The sequence below is a fragment of the Toxotes jaculatrix genome, chromosome 6 (genome assembly GCF_017976425.1).
Source record: "Toxotes jaculatrix isolate fToxJac2 chromosome 6, fToxJac2.pri, whole genome shotgun sequence".
Classification (NCBI taxonomy): Eukaryota; Metazoa; Chordata; class Actinopteri; family Toxotidae; genus Toxotes; species Toxotes jaculatrix.
Genome location: NC_054399.1, coordinates 10,915,986 through 10,933,996, shown reverse-complemented (window position 1 = coordinate 10,933,996; position 18,011 = coordinate 10,915,986). Strand labels below are relative to the sequence as shown.

At 31.4% G+C, this 18,011-nt stretch overlaps 1 protein-coding gene across 1 annotated transcript; it reads right to left on the bottom strand.

Moving 5' to 3' along the window:
• Positions 1-2,381, bottom strand: timm13 (translocase of inner mitochondrial membrane 13 homolog (yeast)). Its single transcript, XM_041041081.1, has 3 exons — positions 2,138-2,381; positions 1,773-1,841; positions 1-1,337 (listed from the first exon to the last, which is right to left on the bottom strand). The coding sequence occupies exons 1-3, from the start codon at positions 2,255-2,257 to the stop codon at positions 1,239-1,241; spliced, it is 288 nt and encodes a 95-aa protein (XP_040897015.1). The 5' UTR covers positions 2,258-2,381; the 3' UTR covers positions 1-1,238.
• Positions 2,382-18,011: the final 15,630 nt, after the last annotated feature.

Below are 18,011 nucleotides of genomic sequence, written 5' to 3'. Positions count from 1 at the left end.
CTGATTTACAAGCTTTATTCTCATGAAAATCGTTCCATTTGTTCACAGTCACGCCTCCAGTCACACTGCAAATAATGTTCACATGCTTTTCTGGTTCTTACTTCCCTACACAAACTCAGCAGGACAGAAGAAAAAAGGATTCTGGTTCCCAGACATCTGACAAACGGTGCACACAAAATTGAGAAAGGTTCAGTACTCCGTCTACAGCAAGGCAGACCTTGCTGAAACAAGACCACTACTGTGGAGGGCGGCATATAGAGTGACTACTAGAAAACAGGTCAGACAATACTGTTTTGTTCTCCAGGCGTACTTTGATATCGGACTGTTTAAGGGGTTGTGAATGTCAGGTTCACGGTTGTGAAAACACTAAGTTGCTCTTTAATTCTTCCTGGTGATTTTAAGTAGGTCTTTTGGAGTAACAGCATGTTAAGGAAAGCCTGTGTTGTCCATTAAGGGCTCCGAGTTGTGCTACTTTAGGCACAAATACTGAGTCTCTCGCTGAGCAGAATCACAGTGAAAAGAATGGAAAACAAGTGTGGGCACACCGCTGTTTACAGCTATAGGTATCGTGCGCCCTAATTATTCAGGCTATTAAAGACAAGAAACATTTAACCTTAGTTTGACTGCATGGAGGTGTCAGGCTGAGTAAAGTGTTTCTATTGAAACACTCCTGTAGTGAAGACATACTGCTATATGTATGACAAAAAACAAAGGCCTTAGTGCTACAGTTAACTAATTTATGACTGCCACATTGCAACAACACATTTATATTCTAAATTGTTTAACCTATTCATGAGCAAAGGGCAACTGAGCATATCCCAGCATGCAATGTGCAAGAGGTGGGGTTCACCTTGCACAAGACACAGGGCTAACACGTAAAGAAAAACGAATTCATTCTCAGCTTCTGTCCAAAAAGCAAATCTGATAATCACTGCAGCTTTTAACAATGCATGTTTACTTGTTAGCCAGAAAATTAATTATTTATAACATAAAAACATAATTAATCACACTTGGATGCTGAACTGTTCCTAAGAGCAAAGTGAAAATGTCCACCGAGACATTGTTATGGCTAGAGTCCACAGGCTCTCCTTGCCTGTCTGTGAGGTATGATGGCAGAAGTTGACAGAGAGCTGCTGCCACGACACACCTGTGCACAGCTTGTGACCTCCAGCAGTGCACTGTGCTCCTTCTCACTGTAAGCAGCAGTCTGAGGAAGGGAAGGTTGACAAGAGGGATGTTCACATACGAGCCCTTTCCCTCTGTAATCTGGAGTTGTATGTTCGGGACACGGTGTTCCAAGCATCCATGTACCGGTCCATACACATGGCAATACATTTCTGTGAGAAGAAGAACAGAGAGGTTAACAATTCTAAGGATTAACCCTCAAATTGTTCAAAAGTGTGAGATCTTTTTCAAACTGCAACTGAATTTATTATTATTTTTTATTAGACTTATGTGCCAACTAATTTTGACAATAATTTAATCTCGAGAATATCATAAAATGGTGAAACTGCCAATTGCAATTTCCTATAACTAGCCTGACATATTCAACTTGCTTTTATGGTTTATTTGAAGATATTCAATGTATTATCATTGAAACCAGGGGGAAAAACAGCAAATCCTCAGGTTTGAAAGGATGAAACCAGTGAATTTTGGTTGGATGAAAATGAAAATTGTAGCAGATTTCTTTGCCCATATTTTTTTTTTCTTTTCAGTCTATCGTTCCAGCTTCTGCAAGCAAAATTTCTTGTCTTATATGATCCAACACATACCTGCTCAGAGTTGTCCAGCGTGCTTCCAGGTTTACCTATACACTTCTTGAAGCATTTGTCTGTCATTCTCTGAAACACGAATGAAGATATTTTTAGTTATTATACTTAATTTATTGCTCATAGCTGTGAAAAGACCGAGACATTTTGATTTAAACAAGTTTAAGAGTAGAGCAGGTTTAAGACTCAATGCTTAATAGTATTACATAGTATTTGCACGTGTCTCGATTTGTATCGCTATGTAAAGTTAAGACAGGATTAATAAAGGTGCTCACACCAGCCATTTATTAAACTTCACTGCAGTAACCATTACTCTTCCACCTATTAAGCTTCAGGTTAGTCTTGCTAGCTTAGCCCCACTGATTTACCTGTAGCAACTCCTGAGCGTTAGCCACCGCGATCTGGACCTTGACCTGCTCCATGATGACGCCGGGGTCCATTTTACCGCCTGATCCTCCTGCTGAGAAGTCTGAACCAAACCCGTCCATTGCCACCAGAGTCGATACTGAAAACGGTAGCTTTAATCGATCTTCTTTAAATACACGTGTGAGCAACCGCTGCTAAGTTCAGCTAACGTTAGTTGTCGATGCCCTTGACAGCGGCGGAAAACTCTATACGTCATTTCCGTGTGTGTGTGTTTGTGTGTGTGTGTGTGTGTGTGTGTGTGTGTGTAGTTCCGAGTCATGGGAAATGTAGTCTTTGACGAGTGGACAAATACTGGGGTGGATACGGTCGAGTTACCTGCCAATAAATAGACGGCTGCCTAAATCACTTTCTATGGACTAAATATAAACTCGTGTTTATAATACTTAGGAGACACAGACATGAACTAAATAAACACACACGCACACACACACAAACACGCGTTTGCCACACGGTGGAGATATACTCCACTGAATCACTCAAGTCTTAAATGAAGTAAATTGTTTCCAGTTTTTATTTTTTTCAGGCGACGCTTTGAAATTTCATGCATATTGTTAGATTTAGATTTCAAGTTTTTTTAAAATCAAACTTATATCATACAAAATTGTTTTTTATGACATTTTGAGGTCTGAAAAATTTTTTTTGGCCGATTTTGACACCTTACTATACTATGACGTTTTTTATGACATTTTGAGGTTTTTTTAAAAAATGACTTTTTTTGTCCGATTTTGACGCCTTACTATACTATGACGTTTTTTATTACATTTTGAGGTGAAATTTTTTTTTTGACTTTTTTTGTCCGATTTTGACGCCTTACTATACTATGACGTTTTTAATGGCATTTTGAGGTGAAAACATTTTTTGACTTTTTTTGTCCAATTTTGACGCCTTACTATACTATGACGTTTTTTATGACATTTTGAGGTGGAAAAAAATTTTGATTTTTTTTTGCAAGAAAAAAACGCCTTACTATACTATGACGTTTTTTATGACATTTTGAGGTGGAAAAAAATTTTGACTTTTTTTGTCCGAAAAAACGCCTTACTATACTATGACGTTTTTTATGACATTTTGAGGTCGAAAAATTTTTTGACTTTTTTTGGCTGATTTTGACGCCTTACTATACTATGACGTTTTTTATGACATTTTGAGGTGGAAAAAAATTTTGACTTTTTTTGTCCGAAAAAAACGCCTTACTATACTATGACGTTTTTTATGACATTTTGAGGTGGAAAAAATTTTTGACTTTTTTTCACCGATTTTGACGCCTTACCATACTATGACGTTTTTTATGACATTTTGAGGTGGAAAAAATTTTTGACTTTTTTTCACAGATTTTGACGCCTTACTATACTATGACGTTTTTTATGACATTTTGAGGTGGAAAAAATTTTTGACTTTTTTTGGCCGATTTTGACGCCTTACTATACTATGACGTTTTTTATGACATTTTGAGGTGGAAAAATGTTTTGACTTTTTTTCACCGATTTTGACGCCTTACTATACTATGACGTTTTTTATGACATTTTGAGGTGGAAAAAAATTTTGACTTTTTTTGTCTGAAAAAAACGCCTTACTATACTATGACGTATTTTATGGCATTTTGAGGTGGAAAAATTTTTTGACTTTTTTTCACCGATTTTGACGCCTTACTATACTATGACGTTTTTTATGACATTTTGAGGTGGAAAAAATTTTGACTTTTTTTCACCTATTTTGACGCCTTACTATACTATGACGTTTTTTATGACATTTTGAGGTGGAAAAAAATTTTGACGTTTTTTGGCCAATTTTGACGCCTTACTATACTATGACGTTTTTTATGACATTTTGAGGTGGAAAAAAATTTTGACTTTTTTTGTCCGAAAAAAACGCCTTACTATACTATGACGTTTTTTATGACATTTTGAGGTGGAAAAAAATTTTGACTTTTTTTCACCGATTTTGACGCCTTACTATACTATGACGTTTTTTATGACATTCTGAGGTTTTTTTAAAAAAAGAATTTTTTGGTCCGATTTCGACGCCTTACTGTACTATGACGTTTTTTATGACATTTTGAGGTTTTTTTAAAAAATAAATTTTTTGGTCCGATTTCGACGCCTTACTATACTATGACGTTTTTTATGACATTCTGAGGTGGAAAAAATTTTTGACTTTTTTTCGCCGATTTTGACGCCTTACTATACTATGACGTTTTTTATGACATTTTGAGGTGGAAAAAAATTTTGACTTTTTTTGGCAGATTTTGACGCCTTACTATACTATGACGTTTTTTATGACATTTTGAAGTGGAAAAAATTTTTGACTTTTTTTGGCCAAAAAAAACGCCTTACTATACTATGACGTTTTTTATGACATTTTGAGGTGGAAAAAAATTTTGACTTTTTTTGTCCGATTTTGACGCCTTACTATACTCTGACGTTTTTTATGACATTTTGAGGTGGAAAAAAATGTTGACTTTGTTTGTCCGAAAAAAACGCCTTACTATACTATGACGTTTTTTATAACATTTTGAGGTGGAAAAAATTTTGAGTTTTTTTCACCGATTTTGACGCCTTACTATACTATGATGTTTTTTATGACATTTTGAGGTGGAAAAAAATTTTGACTTTTTTTGTCCGAAAAAAACGCCTTACTATACTATGACGTTTTTTATGACATTTTGAGGTGGAAAAAATTTTTAACTTTTTTTCACCGATTTTGACGCCTTACTATACTCTGACGTTTTTTATGACATTTTGAGGTTTTTTTAAAAAATGAATTTTTTGGTCGGATTTCGACGCCTTACTATACTATGACGTTTTTTATGACATTTTGAGGTGGAAAAAAATTTTGACTTTTTTTCACAGATTTTGACGCCTTACTATACTATGACGTTTTTTATGACATTTTGAGGTGGAAAAAAATTTTGACTTTTTTTCACCGATTTTGACGCCTTACTATACTATGACGTTTTTTATGACATTTTGAGGTGGAAAAAAATTTTGACTTTTTTTCACCGATTTTGACGCCTTACTATACTATTACGTTTTTTATGACATTTTGAGGTGGAAAAAAATTTTGACTTTTTTTGGCCGAAAAAAACACCTTACTATACTATGACGTTTTTTATGACATTTTGAAGTGGAAAAAAATTTTGACTTTTTTTGTCCGAAAAAAACGCCTTACTATACTATGACGTTTTTTATGACATTTTGAGGTGGAAAAAATTTTTGACTTTTTTTCACCGATTTTGACGCCTTACTATACTATGACGTTTTTTATGACATTTTGAGGTGGAAAAAATTTTTGACTTTTTTTCACCGATTTTGACGCCTTACTATACTATGACGTTTTTTATGACATTTTGAGGTGGAAAAAATTTTTGACTTTTTTTGTCCGAAAAAAACGCCTTACTATACTATGACGTTTTTTATGACATTTTGAGGTGGAAAAAAATTTTGACTTTTTTTCACCGATTTTGACGCCTTACTATACTATGACGTTTTTTATGACATTTTGAGGTGGAAAAAAATTTTGACTTTTTTTCACCGATTTTGACGCCTCACTATACTATGACGTTTTTTATGACATTTTGAGGTGGAAAAAAATTTTGACTTTTTTTCACCGATTTTGATGCCTTACTATACTATGACGTTTTTTATGACATTTTGAGGTGGAAAAAAATTTTGACTTTTTTTGTCCGAAAAAAACGCCTTACTATACTATGACGTTTTTTATGACATTTTGAGGTGGAAAAAATTTTTGACTTTTTTTCACCGATTTTGACGCCTTACCATACTATGACGTTTTTTATGACATTTTGAGGTGGAAAATTTTTTTGACTTTTTTTCACAGATTTTGACGCCTTACTATACTATGACGTTTTTTATGACATTTTGAGGTGGAAAAAATTTTTGACTTTTTTTGGCCGATTTTGACGCCTTACTATACTATGACGTTTTTTATGACATTTTGAGGTGGAAAAAATTTTTGACTTTTTTTCACCGATTTTGACGCCTTACTATACTATGATGTTTTTTATGACATTTTGAGGTGGAAAAAAATTTTGACTTTTTTTGGCCAAAAAAAACGCCTTACTATACTATGACGTTTTTTATGACATTTTGAGGTGGAAAAAATGTTTGACTTTTTTTGGCCGATTTTGACGCCTTACTATACTATGACGTTTTTTATGACATTTTGAGGTGGAAAAAAATTTTGAATTTTTTTCACCGATTTTGACGCCTTACTATACTATGACGTTTTTTATGACATTTTGAGGTGGAAAAAAATTTTGACTTTTTTTCACCGATTTTGATGCCTTACTATACTATGACGTTTTTTATGACATTTTGAGGTGGAAAAAAATTTTGACTTTTTTTGGCCGAAAAAAACACCTTACTATACTATGACGTTTTTTATGACATTTTGAAATGGAAAAAAATTTTGACTTTTTTTGTCCGAAAAAAACGCCTTACTATACTATGACGTTTTTTATGACATTTTGAGGTGGAAAAATTTTTTGACTTTTTTTCACCGATATTGACGCCTTACTATACTATGACGTTTTTTATGACATTTTGAGGTGGAAAAAAATTTTGACTTTTTTTGGCCGAAAAAAACGCCTTACTATACTATGACGTTTTTTATGACATTTTGAAGTGGAAAAATATTTTGACTTTTTTTGTCCGATTTTTACGCCTTACTATACTATGACGTTTTTTATGACATTTTGAGGTGGAAAAATTTTTTGACTTTTTTTCACCGATTTTGACGCCTTACTATACTATGACGTTTTTTATGACATTTTGAGGTGGAAAAAATTTTTGACTTTTTTTCACCGATTTTGACGCCTTACTATACTATGACGTTTTTTATGACATTTTGAGGTGGAAAAAATTTTTGACTTTTTTTCACCGATATTGACGCCTTACTATACTATGACGTTTTTTATGACATTTTGAGGTGGAAAAAAATTTTGACTTTTTTTGGCCGAAAAAAACGCCTTACTGTACTATGACGTTTTTTATGACATTTTGAAGTGGAAAAATATTTTGACTTTTTTTGTCCGATTTTTACGCCTTACTATACTATGACGTTTTTTATGACATTTTGAGGTGGAAAAATTTTTTGACTTTTTTTCACCGATTTTGACGCCTTACTATACTATTACGTTTTTTATGACATTTTGAGGTGGAAAAAATTTTTGACTTTTTTTGGCGATTTTGACGCCTTACTATACTATGACGTTTTTTATGACATTTTGAGGTGGAAAAATGTTTTGACTTTTTTTCACCGATTTTGACGCCTTACTATACTATGACGTTTTTTATGACATTTTGAGGTGGAAAAAAATTTTGACTTTTTTTGTCCGAAAAAAACGCCTTACTATACTATGACGTATTTTATGGCATTTTGAGGTGGAAAAATTTTTTGACTTTTTTTCACCGATTTTGACGCCTTACTATACTATGACGTTTTTTATGACATTTTGAGGTGGAAAAAATTTTGACTTTTTTTCACCGATTTTGACGCCTTACTATACTATGACGTTTTTTATGACATTCTGAGGTTTTTTTAAAAAAAGAATTTTTTGGTCCGATTTCGACGCCTTACTGTACTATGACGTTTTTTATGACATTTTGAGGTTTTTTTAAAAAATGAATTTTTTGGTCCGATTTCGACGCCTTACTATACTATGACGTTTTTTATGACATTCTGAGGTGGAAAAAATTTTTGACTTTTTTTCGCCGATTTTGACGCCTTACTATACTATGACGTTTTTTATGACATTTTGAGGTGGAAAAAAATTTTGACTTTTTTTGGCAGATTTTGACGCCTTACTATACTATGACGTTTTTTATGACATTTTGAAGTGGAAAAAATTTTTGACTTTTTTTGGCCAAAAAAAACGCCTTACTATACTATGACGTTTTTTATGACATTTTGAGGTGGAAAAAAATTTTGACTTTTTTTGTCCGATTTTGACGCCTTACTATACTCTGACGTTTTTTATGACATTTTGAGGTGGAAAAAAATGTTGACTTTGTTTGTCCGAAAAAAACGCCTTACTATACTATGACGTTTTTTATGACATTTTGAGGTGGAAAAAATTTTGACTTTTTTTCACCGATTTTGACGCCTTACTATACTATGACGTTTTTTATGACATTTTGAGGTGGAAAAAAATTTTGACTTTTTTTGTCCGAAAAAAACGCCTTACTATACTATGACGTTTTTTATGACATTTTGAGGTGGAAAAAATTTTTGACTTTTTTTCACCGATTTTGACGCCTTACTATACTCTGACGTTTTTTATGACATTTTGAGGTTTTTTTAAAAAATGAATTTTTTGGTCGGATTTCGACGCCTTACTATACTATGACGTTTTTTATGACATTTTGAGGTGGAAAAAAATTTTGACTTTTTTTGGCCGAAAAAAACACCTTACTATACTATGACGTTTTTTATGACATTTTGAAGTGGAAAAAAATTTTGACTTTTTTTGTCCGAAAAAAACGCCTTACTATACTATGACGTTTTTTATGACATTTTGAGGTGGAAAAAATTTTTGACTTTTTTTCACCGATATTGACGCCTTACTATACTATGACGTTTTTTATGACATTTTGAGGTGGAAAAAATTTTTGACTTTTTTTCACCGATATTGACGCCTTACTATACTATGACGTTTTTTATGACATTTTGAAGTGGAAAAAAATTTTGACTTTTTTTGTCCGAAAAAAACGCCTTACTATACTATGACGTTTTTTATGACATTTTGAGGTGGAAAAAATTTTTGACTTTTTTTCACCGATATTGACGCCTTACTATACTATGACGTTTTTTATGACATTTTGAGGTGGAAAAAAATTTTGACTTTTTTTGGCCGAAAAAAACGCCTTACTATACTATGACGTTTTTTATGACATTTTGAAGTGGAAAAATATTTTGACTTTTTTTGTCCGATTTTTACGCCTTACTATACTATGACGTTTTTTATGACATTTTGAGGTGGAAAAATTTTTTGACTTTTTTTCACCGATTTTGACGCCTTACTATACTATGACGTTTTTTATGACATTTTGAGGTGGAAAAAAATTTTGACTTTTTTTCACCGATTTTGACGCCTTACTATACTATGACGTTTTTTATGACATTTTGAGGTGGAAAAATTTTTTGACTTTTTTTGTCCGAAAAAAACGCCTTACTATACTATGACGTTTTTTATGACATTTTGAGGTGGAAAAAATTTTTGACTTTTTTTCACCGATTTTGACGCCTTACTATACTATGACGTTTTTTATGACATTTTGAGGTGGAAAAAAATTTTGACTTTTTTTGTCCGAAAAAAACGCCTTACTATACTATGACGTTTTTTATGACATTTTGAGGTGGAAAAAATTTTTGACTTTTTTTGTCCGAAAAAAACGCCTTACTATACTATGACGTTTTTTATGACATTTTGAGGTGGAAAAAAATTTTGACTTTTTTTCACCGATTTTGATGCCTTACTATACTATGACGTTTTTTATGACATTTTGAGGTGGAAAAAAATTTTGACTTTTTTTGGCCGAAAAAAACACCTTACTATACTATGACGTTTTTTATGACATTTTGAAATGGAAAAAAATTTTGACTTTTTTTGTCCGAAAAAAACGCCTTACTATACTATGACGTTTTTTATGACATTTTGAGGTGGAAAAATTTTTTGACTTTTTTTCACCGATATTGACGCCTTACTATACTATGACGTTTTTTATGACATTTTGAGGTGGAAAAAAATTTTGACTTTTTTTGGCCGAAAAAAACGCCTTACTATACTATGACGTTTTTTATGACATTTTGAAGTGGAAAAATATTTTGACTTTTTTTGTCCGATTTTTACGCCTTACTATACTATGACGTTTTTTATGACATTTTGAGGTGGAAAAATTTTTTGACTTTTTTTCACCGATTTTGACGCCTTACTATACTATGACGTTTTTTATGACATTTTGAGGTGGAAAAAATTTTTGACTTTTTTTCACCGATTTTGACGCCTTACTATACTATGATGTATTTTATGACATTTTGAGGTGGAAAAAATTTTTGACTTTTTTTCACCGATATTGACGCCTTACTATACTATGACGTTTTTTATGACATTTTGAGGTGGAAAAAAATTTTGACTTTTTTTGGCCGAAAAAAACGCCTTACTGTACTATGACGTTTTTTATGACATTTTGAAGTGGAAAAATATTTTGACTTTTTTTGTCCGATTTTTACGCCTTACTATACTATGACGTTTTTTATGACATTTTGAGGTGGAAAAATTTTTTGACTTTTTTTCACCGATTTTGACGCCTTACTATACTATTACGTTTTTTATGACATTTTGAGGTGGAAAAAATTTTTGACTTTTTTTGGCGATTTTGACGCCTTACTATACTATGACGTTTTTTATGACATTTTGAGGTGGAAAAATGTTTTGACTTTTTTTCACCGATTTTGACGCCTTACTATACTATGACGTTTTTTATGACATTTTGAGGTGGAAAAAAATTTTGACTTTTTTTGTCCGAAAAAAACGCCTTACTATACTATGACGTATTTTATGGCATTTTGAGGTGGAAAAATTTTTTGACTTTTTTTCACCGATTTTGACGCCTTACTATACTATGACGTTTTTTATGACATTTTGAGGTGGAAAAAATTTTGACTTTTTTTCACCGATTTTGACGCCTTACTATACTATGACGTTTTTTATGACATTCTGAGGTTTTTTTAAAAAAAGAATTTTTTGGTCCGATTTCGACGCCTTACTGTACTATGACGTTTTTTATGACATTTTGAGGTTTTTTTAAAAAATGAATTTTTTGGTCCGATTTCGACGCCTTACTATACTATGACGTTTTTTATGACATTCTGAGGTGGAAAAAATTTTTGACTTTTTTTCGCCGATTTTGACGCCTTACTATACTATGACGTTTTTTATGACATTTTGAGGTGGAAAAAAATTTTGACTTTTTTTGGCAGATTTTGACGCCTTACTATACTATGACGTTTTTTATGACATTTTGAAGTGGAAAAAATTTTTGACTTTTTTTGGCCAAAAAAAACGCCTTACTATACTATGACGTTTTTTATGACATTTTGAGGTGGAAAAAAATTTTGACTTTTTTTGTCCGATTTTGACGCCTTACTATACTCTGACGTTTTTTATGACATTTTGAGGTGGAAAAAAATGTTGACTTTGTTTGTCCGAAAAAAACGCCTTACTATACTATGACGTTTTTTATGACATTTTGAGGTGGAAAAAATTTTGACTTTTTTTCACCGATTTTGACGCCTTACTATACTATGACGTTTTTTATGACATTTTGAGGTGGAAAAAAATTTTGACTTTTTTTGTCCGAAAAAAACGCCTTACTATACTATGACGTTTTTTATGACATTTTGAGGTGGAAAAAATTTTTGACTTTTTTTCACCGATTTTGACGCCTTACTATACTCTGACGTTTTTTATGACATTTTGAGGTTTTTTTAAAAAATGAATTTTTTGGTCGGATTTCGACGCCTTACTATACTATGACGTTTTTTATGACATTTTGAGGTGGAAAAAAATTTTGACTTTTTTTGGCCGAAAAAAACACCTTACTATACTATGACGTTTTTTATGACATTTTGAAGTGGAAAAAAATTTTGACTTTTTTTGTCCGAAAAAAACGCCTTACTATACTATGACGTTTTTTATGACATTTTGAGGTGGAAAAAATTTTTGACTTTTTTTCACCGATATTGACGCCTTACTATACTATGACGTTTTTTATGACATTTTGAGGTGGAAAAAATTTTTGACTTTTTTTCACCGATATTGACGCCTTACTATACTATGACGTTTTTTATGACATTTTGAAGTGGAAAAAAATTTTGACTTTTTTTGTCCGAAAAAAACGCCTTACTATACTATGACGTTTTTTATGACATTTTGAGGTGGAAAAAATTTTTGACTTTTTTTCACCGATATTGACGCCTTACTATACTATGACGTTTTTTATGACATTTTGAGGTGGAAAAAAATTTTGACTTTTTTTGGCCGAAAAAAACGCCTTACTATACTATGACGTTTTTTATGACATTTTGAAGTGGAAAAATATTTTGACTTTTTTTGTCCGATTTTTACGCCTTACTATACTATGACGTTTTTTATGACATTTTGAGGTGGAAAAATTTTTTGACTTTTTTTCACCGATTTTGACGCCTTACTATACTATGACGTTTTTTATGACATTTTGAGGTGGAAAAAAATTTTGACTTTTTTTCACCGATTTTGACGCCTTACTATACTATGACGTTTTTTATGACATTTTGAGGTGGAAAAATTTTTTGACTTTTTTTGTCCGAAAAAAACGCCTTACTATACTATGACGTTTTTTATGACATTTTGAGGTGGAAAAAATTTTTGACTTTTTTTCACCGATTTTGACGCCTTACTATACTATGACGTTTTTTATGACATTTTGAGGTGGAAAAAAATTTTGACTTTTTTTGTCCGAAAAAAACGCCTTACTATACTATGACGTTTTTTATGACATTTTGAGGTGGAAAAAATTTTTGACTTTTTTTGTCCGAAAAAAACGCCTTACTATACTATGACGTTTTTTATGACATTTTGAGGTGGAAAAAAACTTTGACTTTTTTTGTCCGAAAAAAACGCCTTACTATACTATGACGCTTTTTATGACATTTTGAGGTGGAAAAAAATTTTGACTTTTTTTGTCCGAAAAAAACGCCTTACTATACTATGACGTTTTTTATGACATTTTGAGGTGGAAAAAATTTTTGACTTTTTTTCACCGATTTTGACGCCTTACTATACTATGACGTTTTTTATGACATTTTGAGGTGGAAAAAATTTTTGACTTTTTTTCACCGATTTTGACGCCTTACTATACTATGACGTTTTTTATGACATTTTGAGGTGGAAAAAAATTTTGACTTTTTTTGTCCGAAAAAAACGCCTTACTATACTATGACGTTTTTTATGACATTTTGAGGTGGAAAATTTTTTTGACTTTTTTTCACCGATATTGACGCCTTACTATACTATGACGTTTTTTATGACATTTTGAGGTGGAAAAAAATTTTGACTTTTTTTGGCCGAAAAAAACGCCTTACTATACTATGACGTTTTTTATGACATTTTGAAGTGGAAAAATATTTTGACTTTTTTTGTCCGATTTTTACGCCTTACTATACTATGACGTTTTTTATGACATTTTGAGGTGGAAAAATTTTTTGACTTTTTTTCACCGATTTTGACGCCTTACTATACTATGACGTTTTTTATGACATTTTGAGGTGGAAAAAATTTTTGACTTTTTTTCACCGATATTGACGCCTTACTATACTATGACGTTTTTTATGACATTTTGAGGTGGAAAAAAATTTTGACTTTTTTTGGCCGAAAAAAACGCCTTACTGTACTATGACGTTTTTTATGACATTTTGAAGTGGAAAAATATTTTGACTTTTTTTGTCCGATTTTTACGCCTTACTATACTATGACGTTTTTTATGACATTTTGAGGTGGAAAAATTTTTTGACTTTTTTTCACCGATTTTGACGCCTTACTATACTATTACGTTTTTTATGACATTTTGAGGTGGAAAAAATTTTTGACTTTTTTTGGCCGATTTTGACGCCTTACTATACTATGACGTTTTTTATGACATTTTGAGGTGGAAAAATGTTTTGACTTTTTTTCACCGATTTTGACGCCTTACTATACTATGACGTTTTTTATGACATTTTGAGGTGGAAAAAAATTTTGACTTTTTTTGGCCAAAAAAAACGCCTTACTATACTATGACGTTTTTTATGACATTTTGAGGTGGAAAAAATTTTTGACTTTTTTTCACCGATTTTGACGCCTTACTATACTATGACGTTTTTTATGACATTTTGAGGTGGAAAAAATTTTTGACTTTTTTTCACCGATTTTGACGCCTTACTATACTATGACGTTTTTTATGACATTTTGAGGTGGAAAAAAATTTTGACTTTTTTTGTCCGAAAAAAACGCCTTACTATACTATGACGTTTTTTATGACATTTTGAGGTGGAAAAATTTTTTGACTTTTTTTCACCGATATTGACGCCTTACTATACTATGACGTTTTTTATGACATTTTGAGGTGGAAAAAAATTTTGACTTTTTTTGGCCGAAAAAAACGCCTTACTATACTATGACGTTTTTTATGACATTTTGAAGTGGAAAAATATTTTGACTTTTTTTGTCCGATTTTTACGCCTTACTATACTATGACGTTTTTTATGACATTTTGAGGTGGAAAAATTTTTTGACTTTTTTTCACCGATTTTGACGCCTTACTATACTATGACGTTTTTTATGACATTTTGAGGTGGAAAAAATTTTTGACTTTTTTTCACCGATTTTGACGCCTTACTATACTATGACGTTTTTTATGACATTTTGAGGTGGAAAAAATTTTTGACTTTTTTTCACCGATATTGACGCCTTACTATACTATGACGTTTTTTATGACATTTTGAGGTGGAAAAAAATTTTGACTTTTTTTGGCCGAAAAAAACGCCTTACTGTACTATGACGTTTTTTATGACATTTTGAAGTGGAAAAATATTTTGACTTTTTTTGTCCGATTTTTACGCCTTACTATACTATGACGTTTTTTATGACATTTTGAGGTGGAAAAATTTTTTGACTTTTTTTCACCGATTTTGACGCCTTACTATACTATTACGTTTTTTATGACATTTTGAGGTGGAAAAAATTTTTGACTTTTTTTGGCCGATTTTGACGCCTTACTATACTATGACGTTTTTTATGACATTTTGAGGTGGAAAAATGTTTTGACTTTTTTTCACCGATTTTGACGCCTTACTATACTATGACGTTTTTTATGACATTTTGAGGTGGAAAAAAATTTTGACTTTTTTTGGCCAAAAAAAACGCCTTACTATACTATGACGTTTTTTATGACATTTTGAGGTGGAAAAAATTTTTGACTTTTTTTGGCCGATTTTGACGCCTTACTATACTATGACGTTTTTTATGACATTGTGAGGTCGAAAAAATTTTTGACTTTTTTTCACAGATTTTGACGCCTTACTATACTATGACGTTTTTTATGACATTTTGAGGTGGAAAAAATTTTTGACTTTTTTTGGCCGATTTTGACGCCTTACTATACTATGACGTTTTTTATGACATTTTGAGGTGGAAAAAAATTTTGACTTTTTTTGTCCGAAAAAAACGCCTTACTATACTATGACGTATTTTATGACATTTTGAGGTGGAAAAAAATTTTGACTTTTTTTGTCCAAAAAAAAAAAACGCCTTACTATACTATGACGTTTTTTATGACATTTTGAGGTGTAAAAAATTTTTGACTTTTTTTCACCGATTTTGACGCCTTACTATACTACGACGTTTTTTATGACATTTTGAGGTTTTTTTAAAAAAAGAATTTTTTGGTCCGATTTTTACGCCTTACTATACTATGACGTTTTTTATGACATTTTGAGGTGGAAAAATTTTTTGACTTTTTTTCACCGATTTTGACGCCTTACTATACTATTACGTTTTTTATGACATTTTGAGGTGGAAAAAATTTTTGACTTTTTTTGGCCGATTTTGACGCCTTACTATACTATGACGTTTTTTATGACATTTTGAGGTGGAAAAATGTTTTGACTTTTTTTCACCGATTTTGACGCCTTACTATACTATGACGTTTTTTATGACATTTTGAGGTGGAAAAAAATTTTGACTTTTTTTGTCCGAAAAAAACGCCTTACTATACTATGACGTATTTTATGGCATTTTGAGGTGGAAAAATTTTTTGACTTTTTTTCACCGATTTTGACGCCTTACTATACTATGACGTTTTTTATGACATTTTGAGGTGGAAAAAATTTTGACTTTTTTTCACCGATTTTGACGCCTTACTATACTATGACGTTTTTTATGACATTCTGAGGTTTTTTTAAAAAAAGAATTTTTTGGTCCGATTTCGACGCCTTACTGTACTATGACGTTTTTTATGACATTTTGAGGTTTTTTTAAAAAATGAATTTTTTGGTCCGATTTCGACGCCTTACTATACTATGACGTTTTTTATGACATTCTGAGGTGGAAAAAATTTTTGACTTTTTTTCGCCGATTTTGACGCCTTACTATACTATGACGTTTTTTATGACATTTTGAGGTGGAAAAAAATTTTGACTTTTTTTGGCAGATTTTGACGCCTTACTATACTATGACGTTTTTTATGACATTTTGAAGTGGAAAAAATTTTTGACTTTTTTTGGCCAAAAAAAACGCCTTACTATACTATGACGTTTTTTATGACATTTTGAGGTGGAAAAAAATTTTGACTTTTTTTGTCCGATTTTGACGCCTTACTATACTCTGACGTTTTTTATGACATTTTGAGGTGGAAAAAAATGTTGACTTTGTTTGTCCGAAAAAAACGCCTTACTATACTATGACGTTTTTTATGACATTTTGAGGTGGAAAAAATTTTGACTTTTTTTCACCGATTTTGACGCCTTACTATACTATGACGTTTTTTATGACATTTTGAGGTGGAAAAAATTTTGACTTTTTTTGTCCGAAAAAAACGCCTTACTATACTATGACGTTTTTTATGACATTTTGAGGTGGAAAAAATTTTTGACTTTTTTTCACCGATTTTGACGCCTTACTATACTCTGACGTTTTTTATGACATTTTGAGGTTTTTTTAAAAAATGAATTTTTTGGTCGGATTTCGACGCCTTACTATACTATGACGTTTTTTATGACATTTTGAGGTGGAAAAAAATTTTGACTTTTTTTGGCCGAAAAAAACACCTTACTATACTATGACGTTTTTTATGACATTTTGAAGTGGAAAAAAATTTTGACTTTTTTTGTCCGAAAAAAACGCCTTACTATACTATGACGTTTTTTATGACATTTTGAGGTGGAAAAAATTTTTGACTTTTTTTCACCGATATTGACGCCTTACTATACTATGACGTTTTTTATGACATTTTGAGGTGGAAAAAATTTTTGACTTTTTTTCACCGATATTGACGCCTTACTATACTATGACGTTTTTTATGACATTTTGAGGTGGAAAAAATTTTTGACTTTTTTTCACCGATTTTGACGCCTTACTATACTATGACGTTTTTTATGACATTTTGAGGTGGAAAAAAATTTTGACTTTTTTTGGCCGAAAAAAACACCTTACTATACTATGACGTTTTTTATGACATTTTGAAGTGGAAAAAAATTTTGACTTTTTTTGTCCGAAAAAAACGCCTTACTATACTATGACGTTTTTTATGACATTTTGAGGTGGAAAAAATTTTTGACTTTTTTTCACCGATATTGACGCCTTACTATACTATGACGTTTTTTATGACATTTTGAGGTGGAAAAAAATTTTGACTTTTTTTGGCCGAAAAAAACGCCTTACTGTACTATGACGTTTTTTATGACATTTTGAAGTGGAAAAATATTTTGACTTTTTTTGTCCGATTTTTACGCCTTACTATACTATGACGTTTTTTATGACATTTTGAGGTGGAAAAATTTTTTGACTTTTTTTCACCGATTTTGACGCCTTACTATACTATTACGTTTTTTATGACATTTTGAGGTGGAAAAAATTTTTGACTTTTTTTGGCCGATTTTGACGCCTTACTATACTATGACGTTTTTTATGACATTTTGAGGTGGAAAAATGTTTTGACTTTTTTTCACCGATTTTGACGCCTTACTATACTATGACGTTTTTTATGACATTTTGAGGTGGAA

Excerpts from the sequence above, each read along its gene's own strand:
- timm13 (XM_041041081.1), bottom strand. The coding sequence starts at position 2,257 with ATGGACGGGTTTGGTTCAGACTTCTCAGCAGGAGGATCAGGCGGTAAA. Across the intron at positions 1,842-2,137 it reads ACGCTCAGGAGTTGCTACAG|AGAATGACAGACAAATGCTT; the intron begins GTAAATCAGTGG and ends TTCGTGTTTCAG. Across the intron at positions 1,338-1,772 it reads CGCTGGACAACTCTGAGCAG|AAATGTATTGCCATGTGTAT; the intron begins GTATGTGTTGGA and ends TTCTTCTCACAG.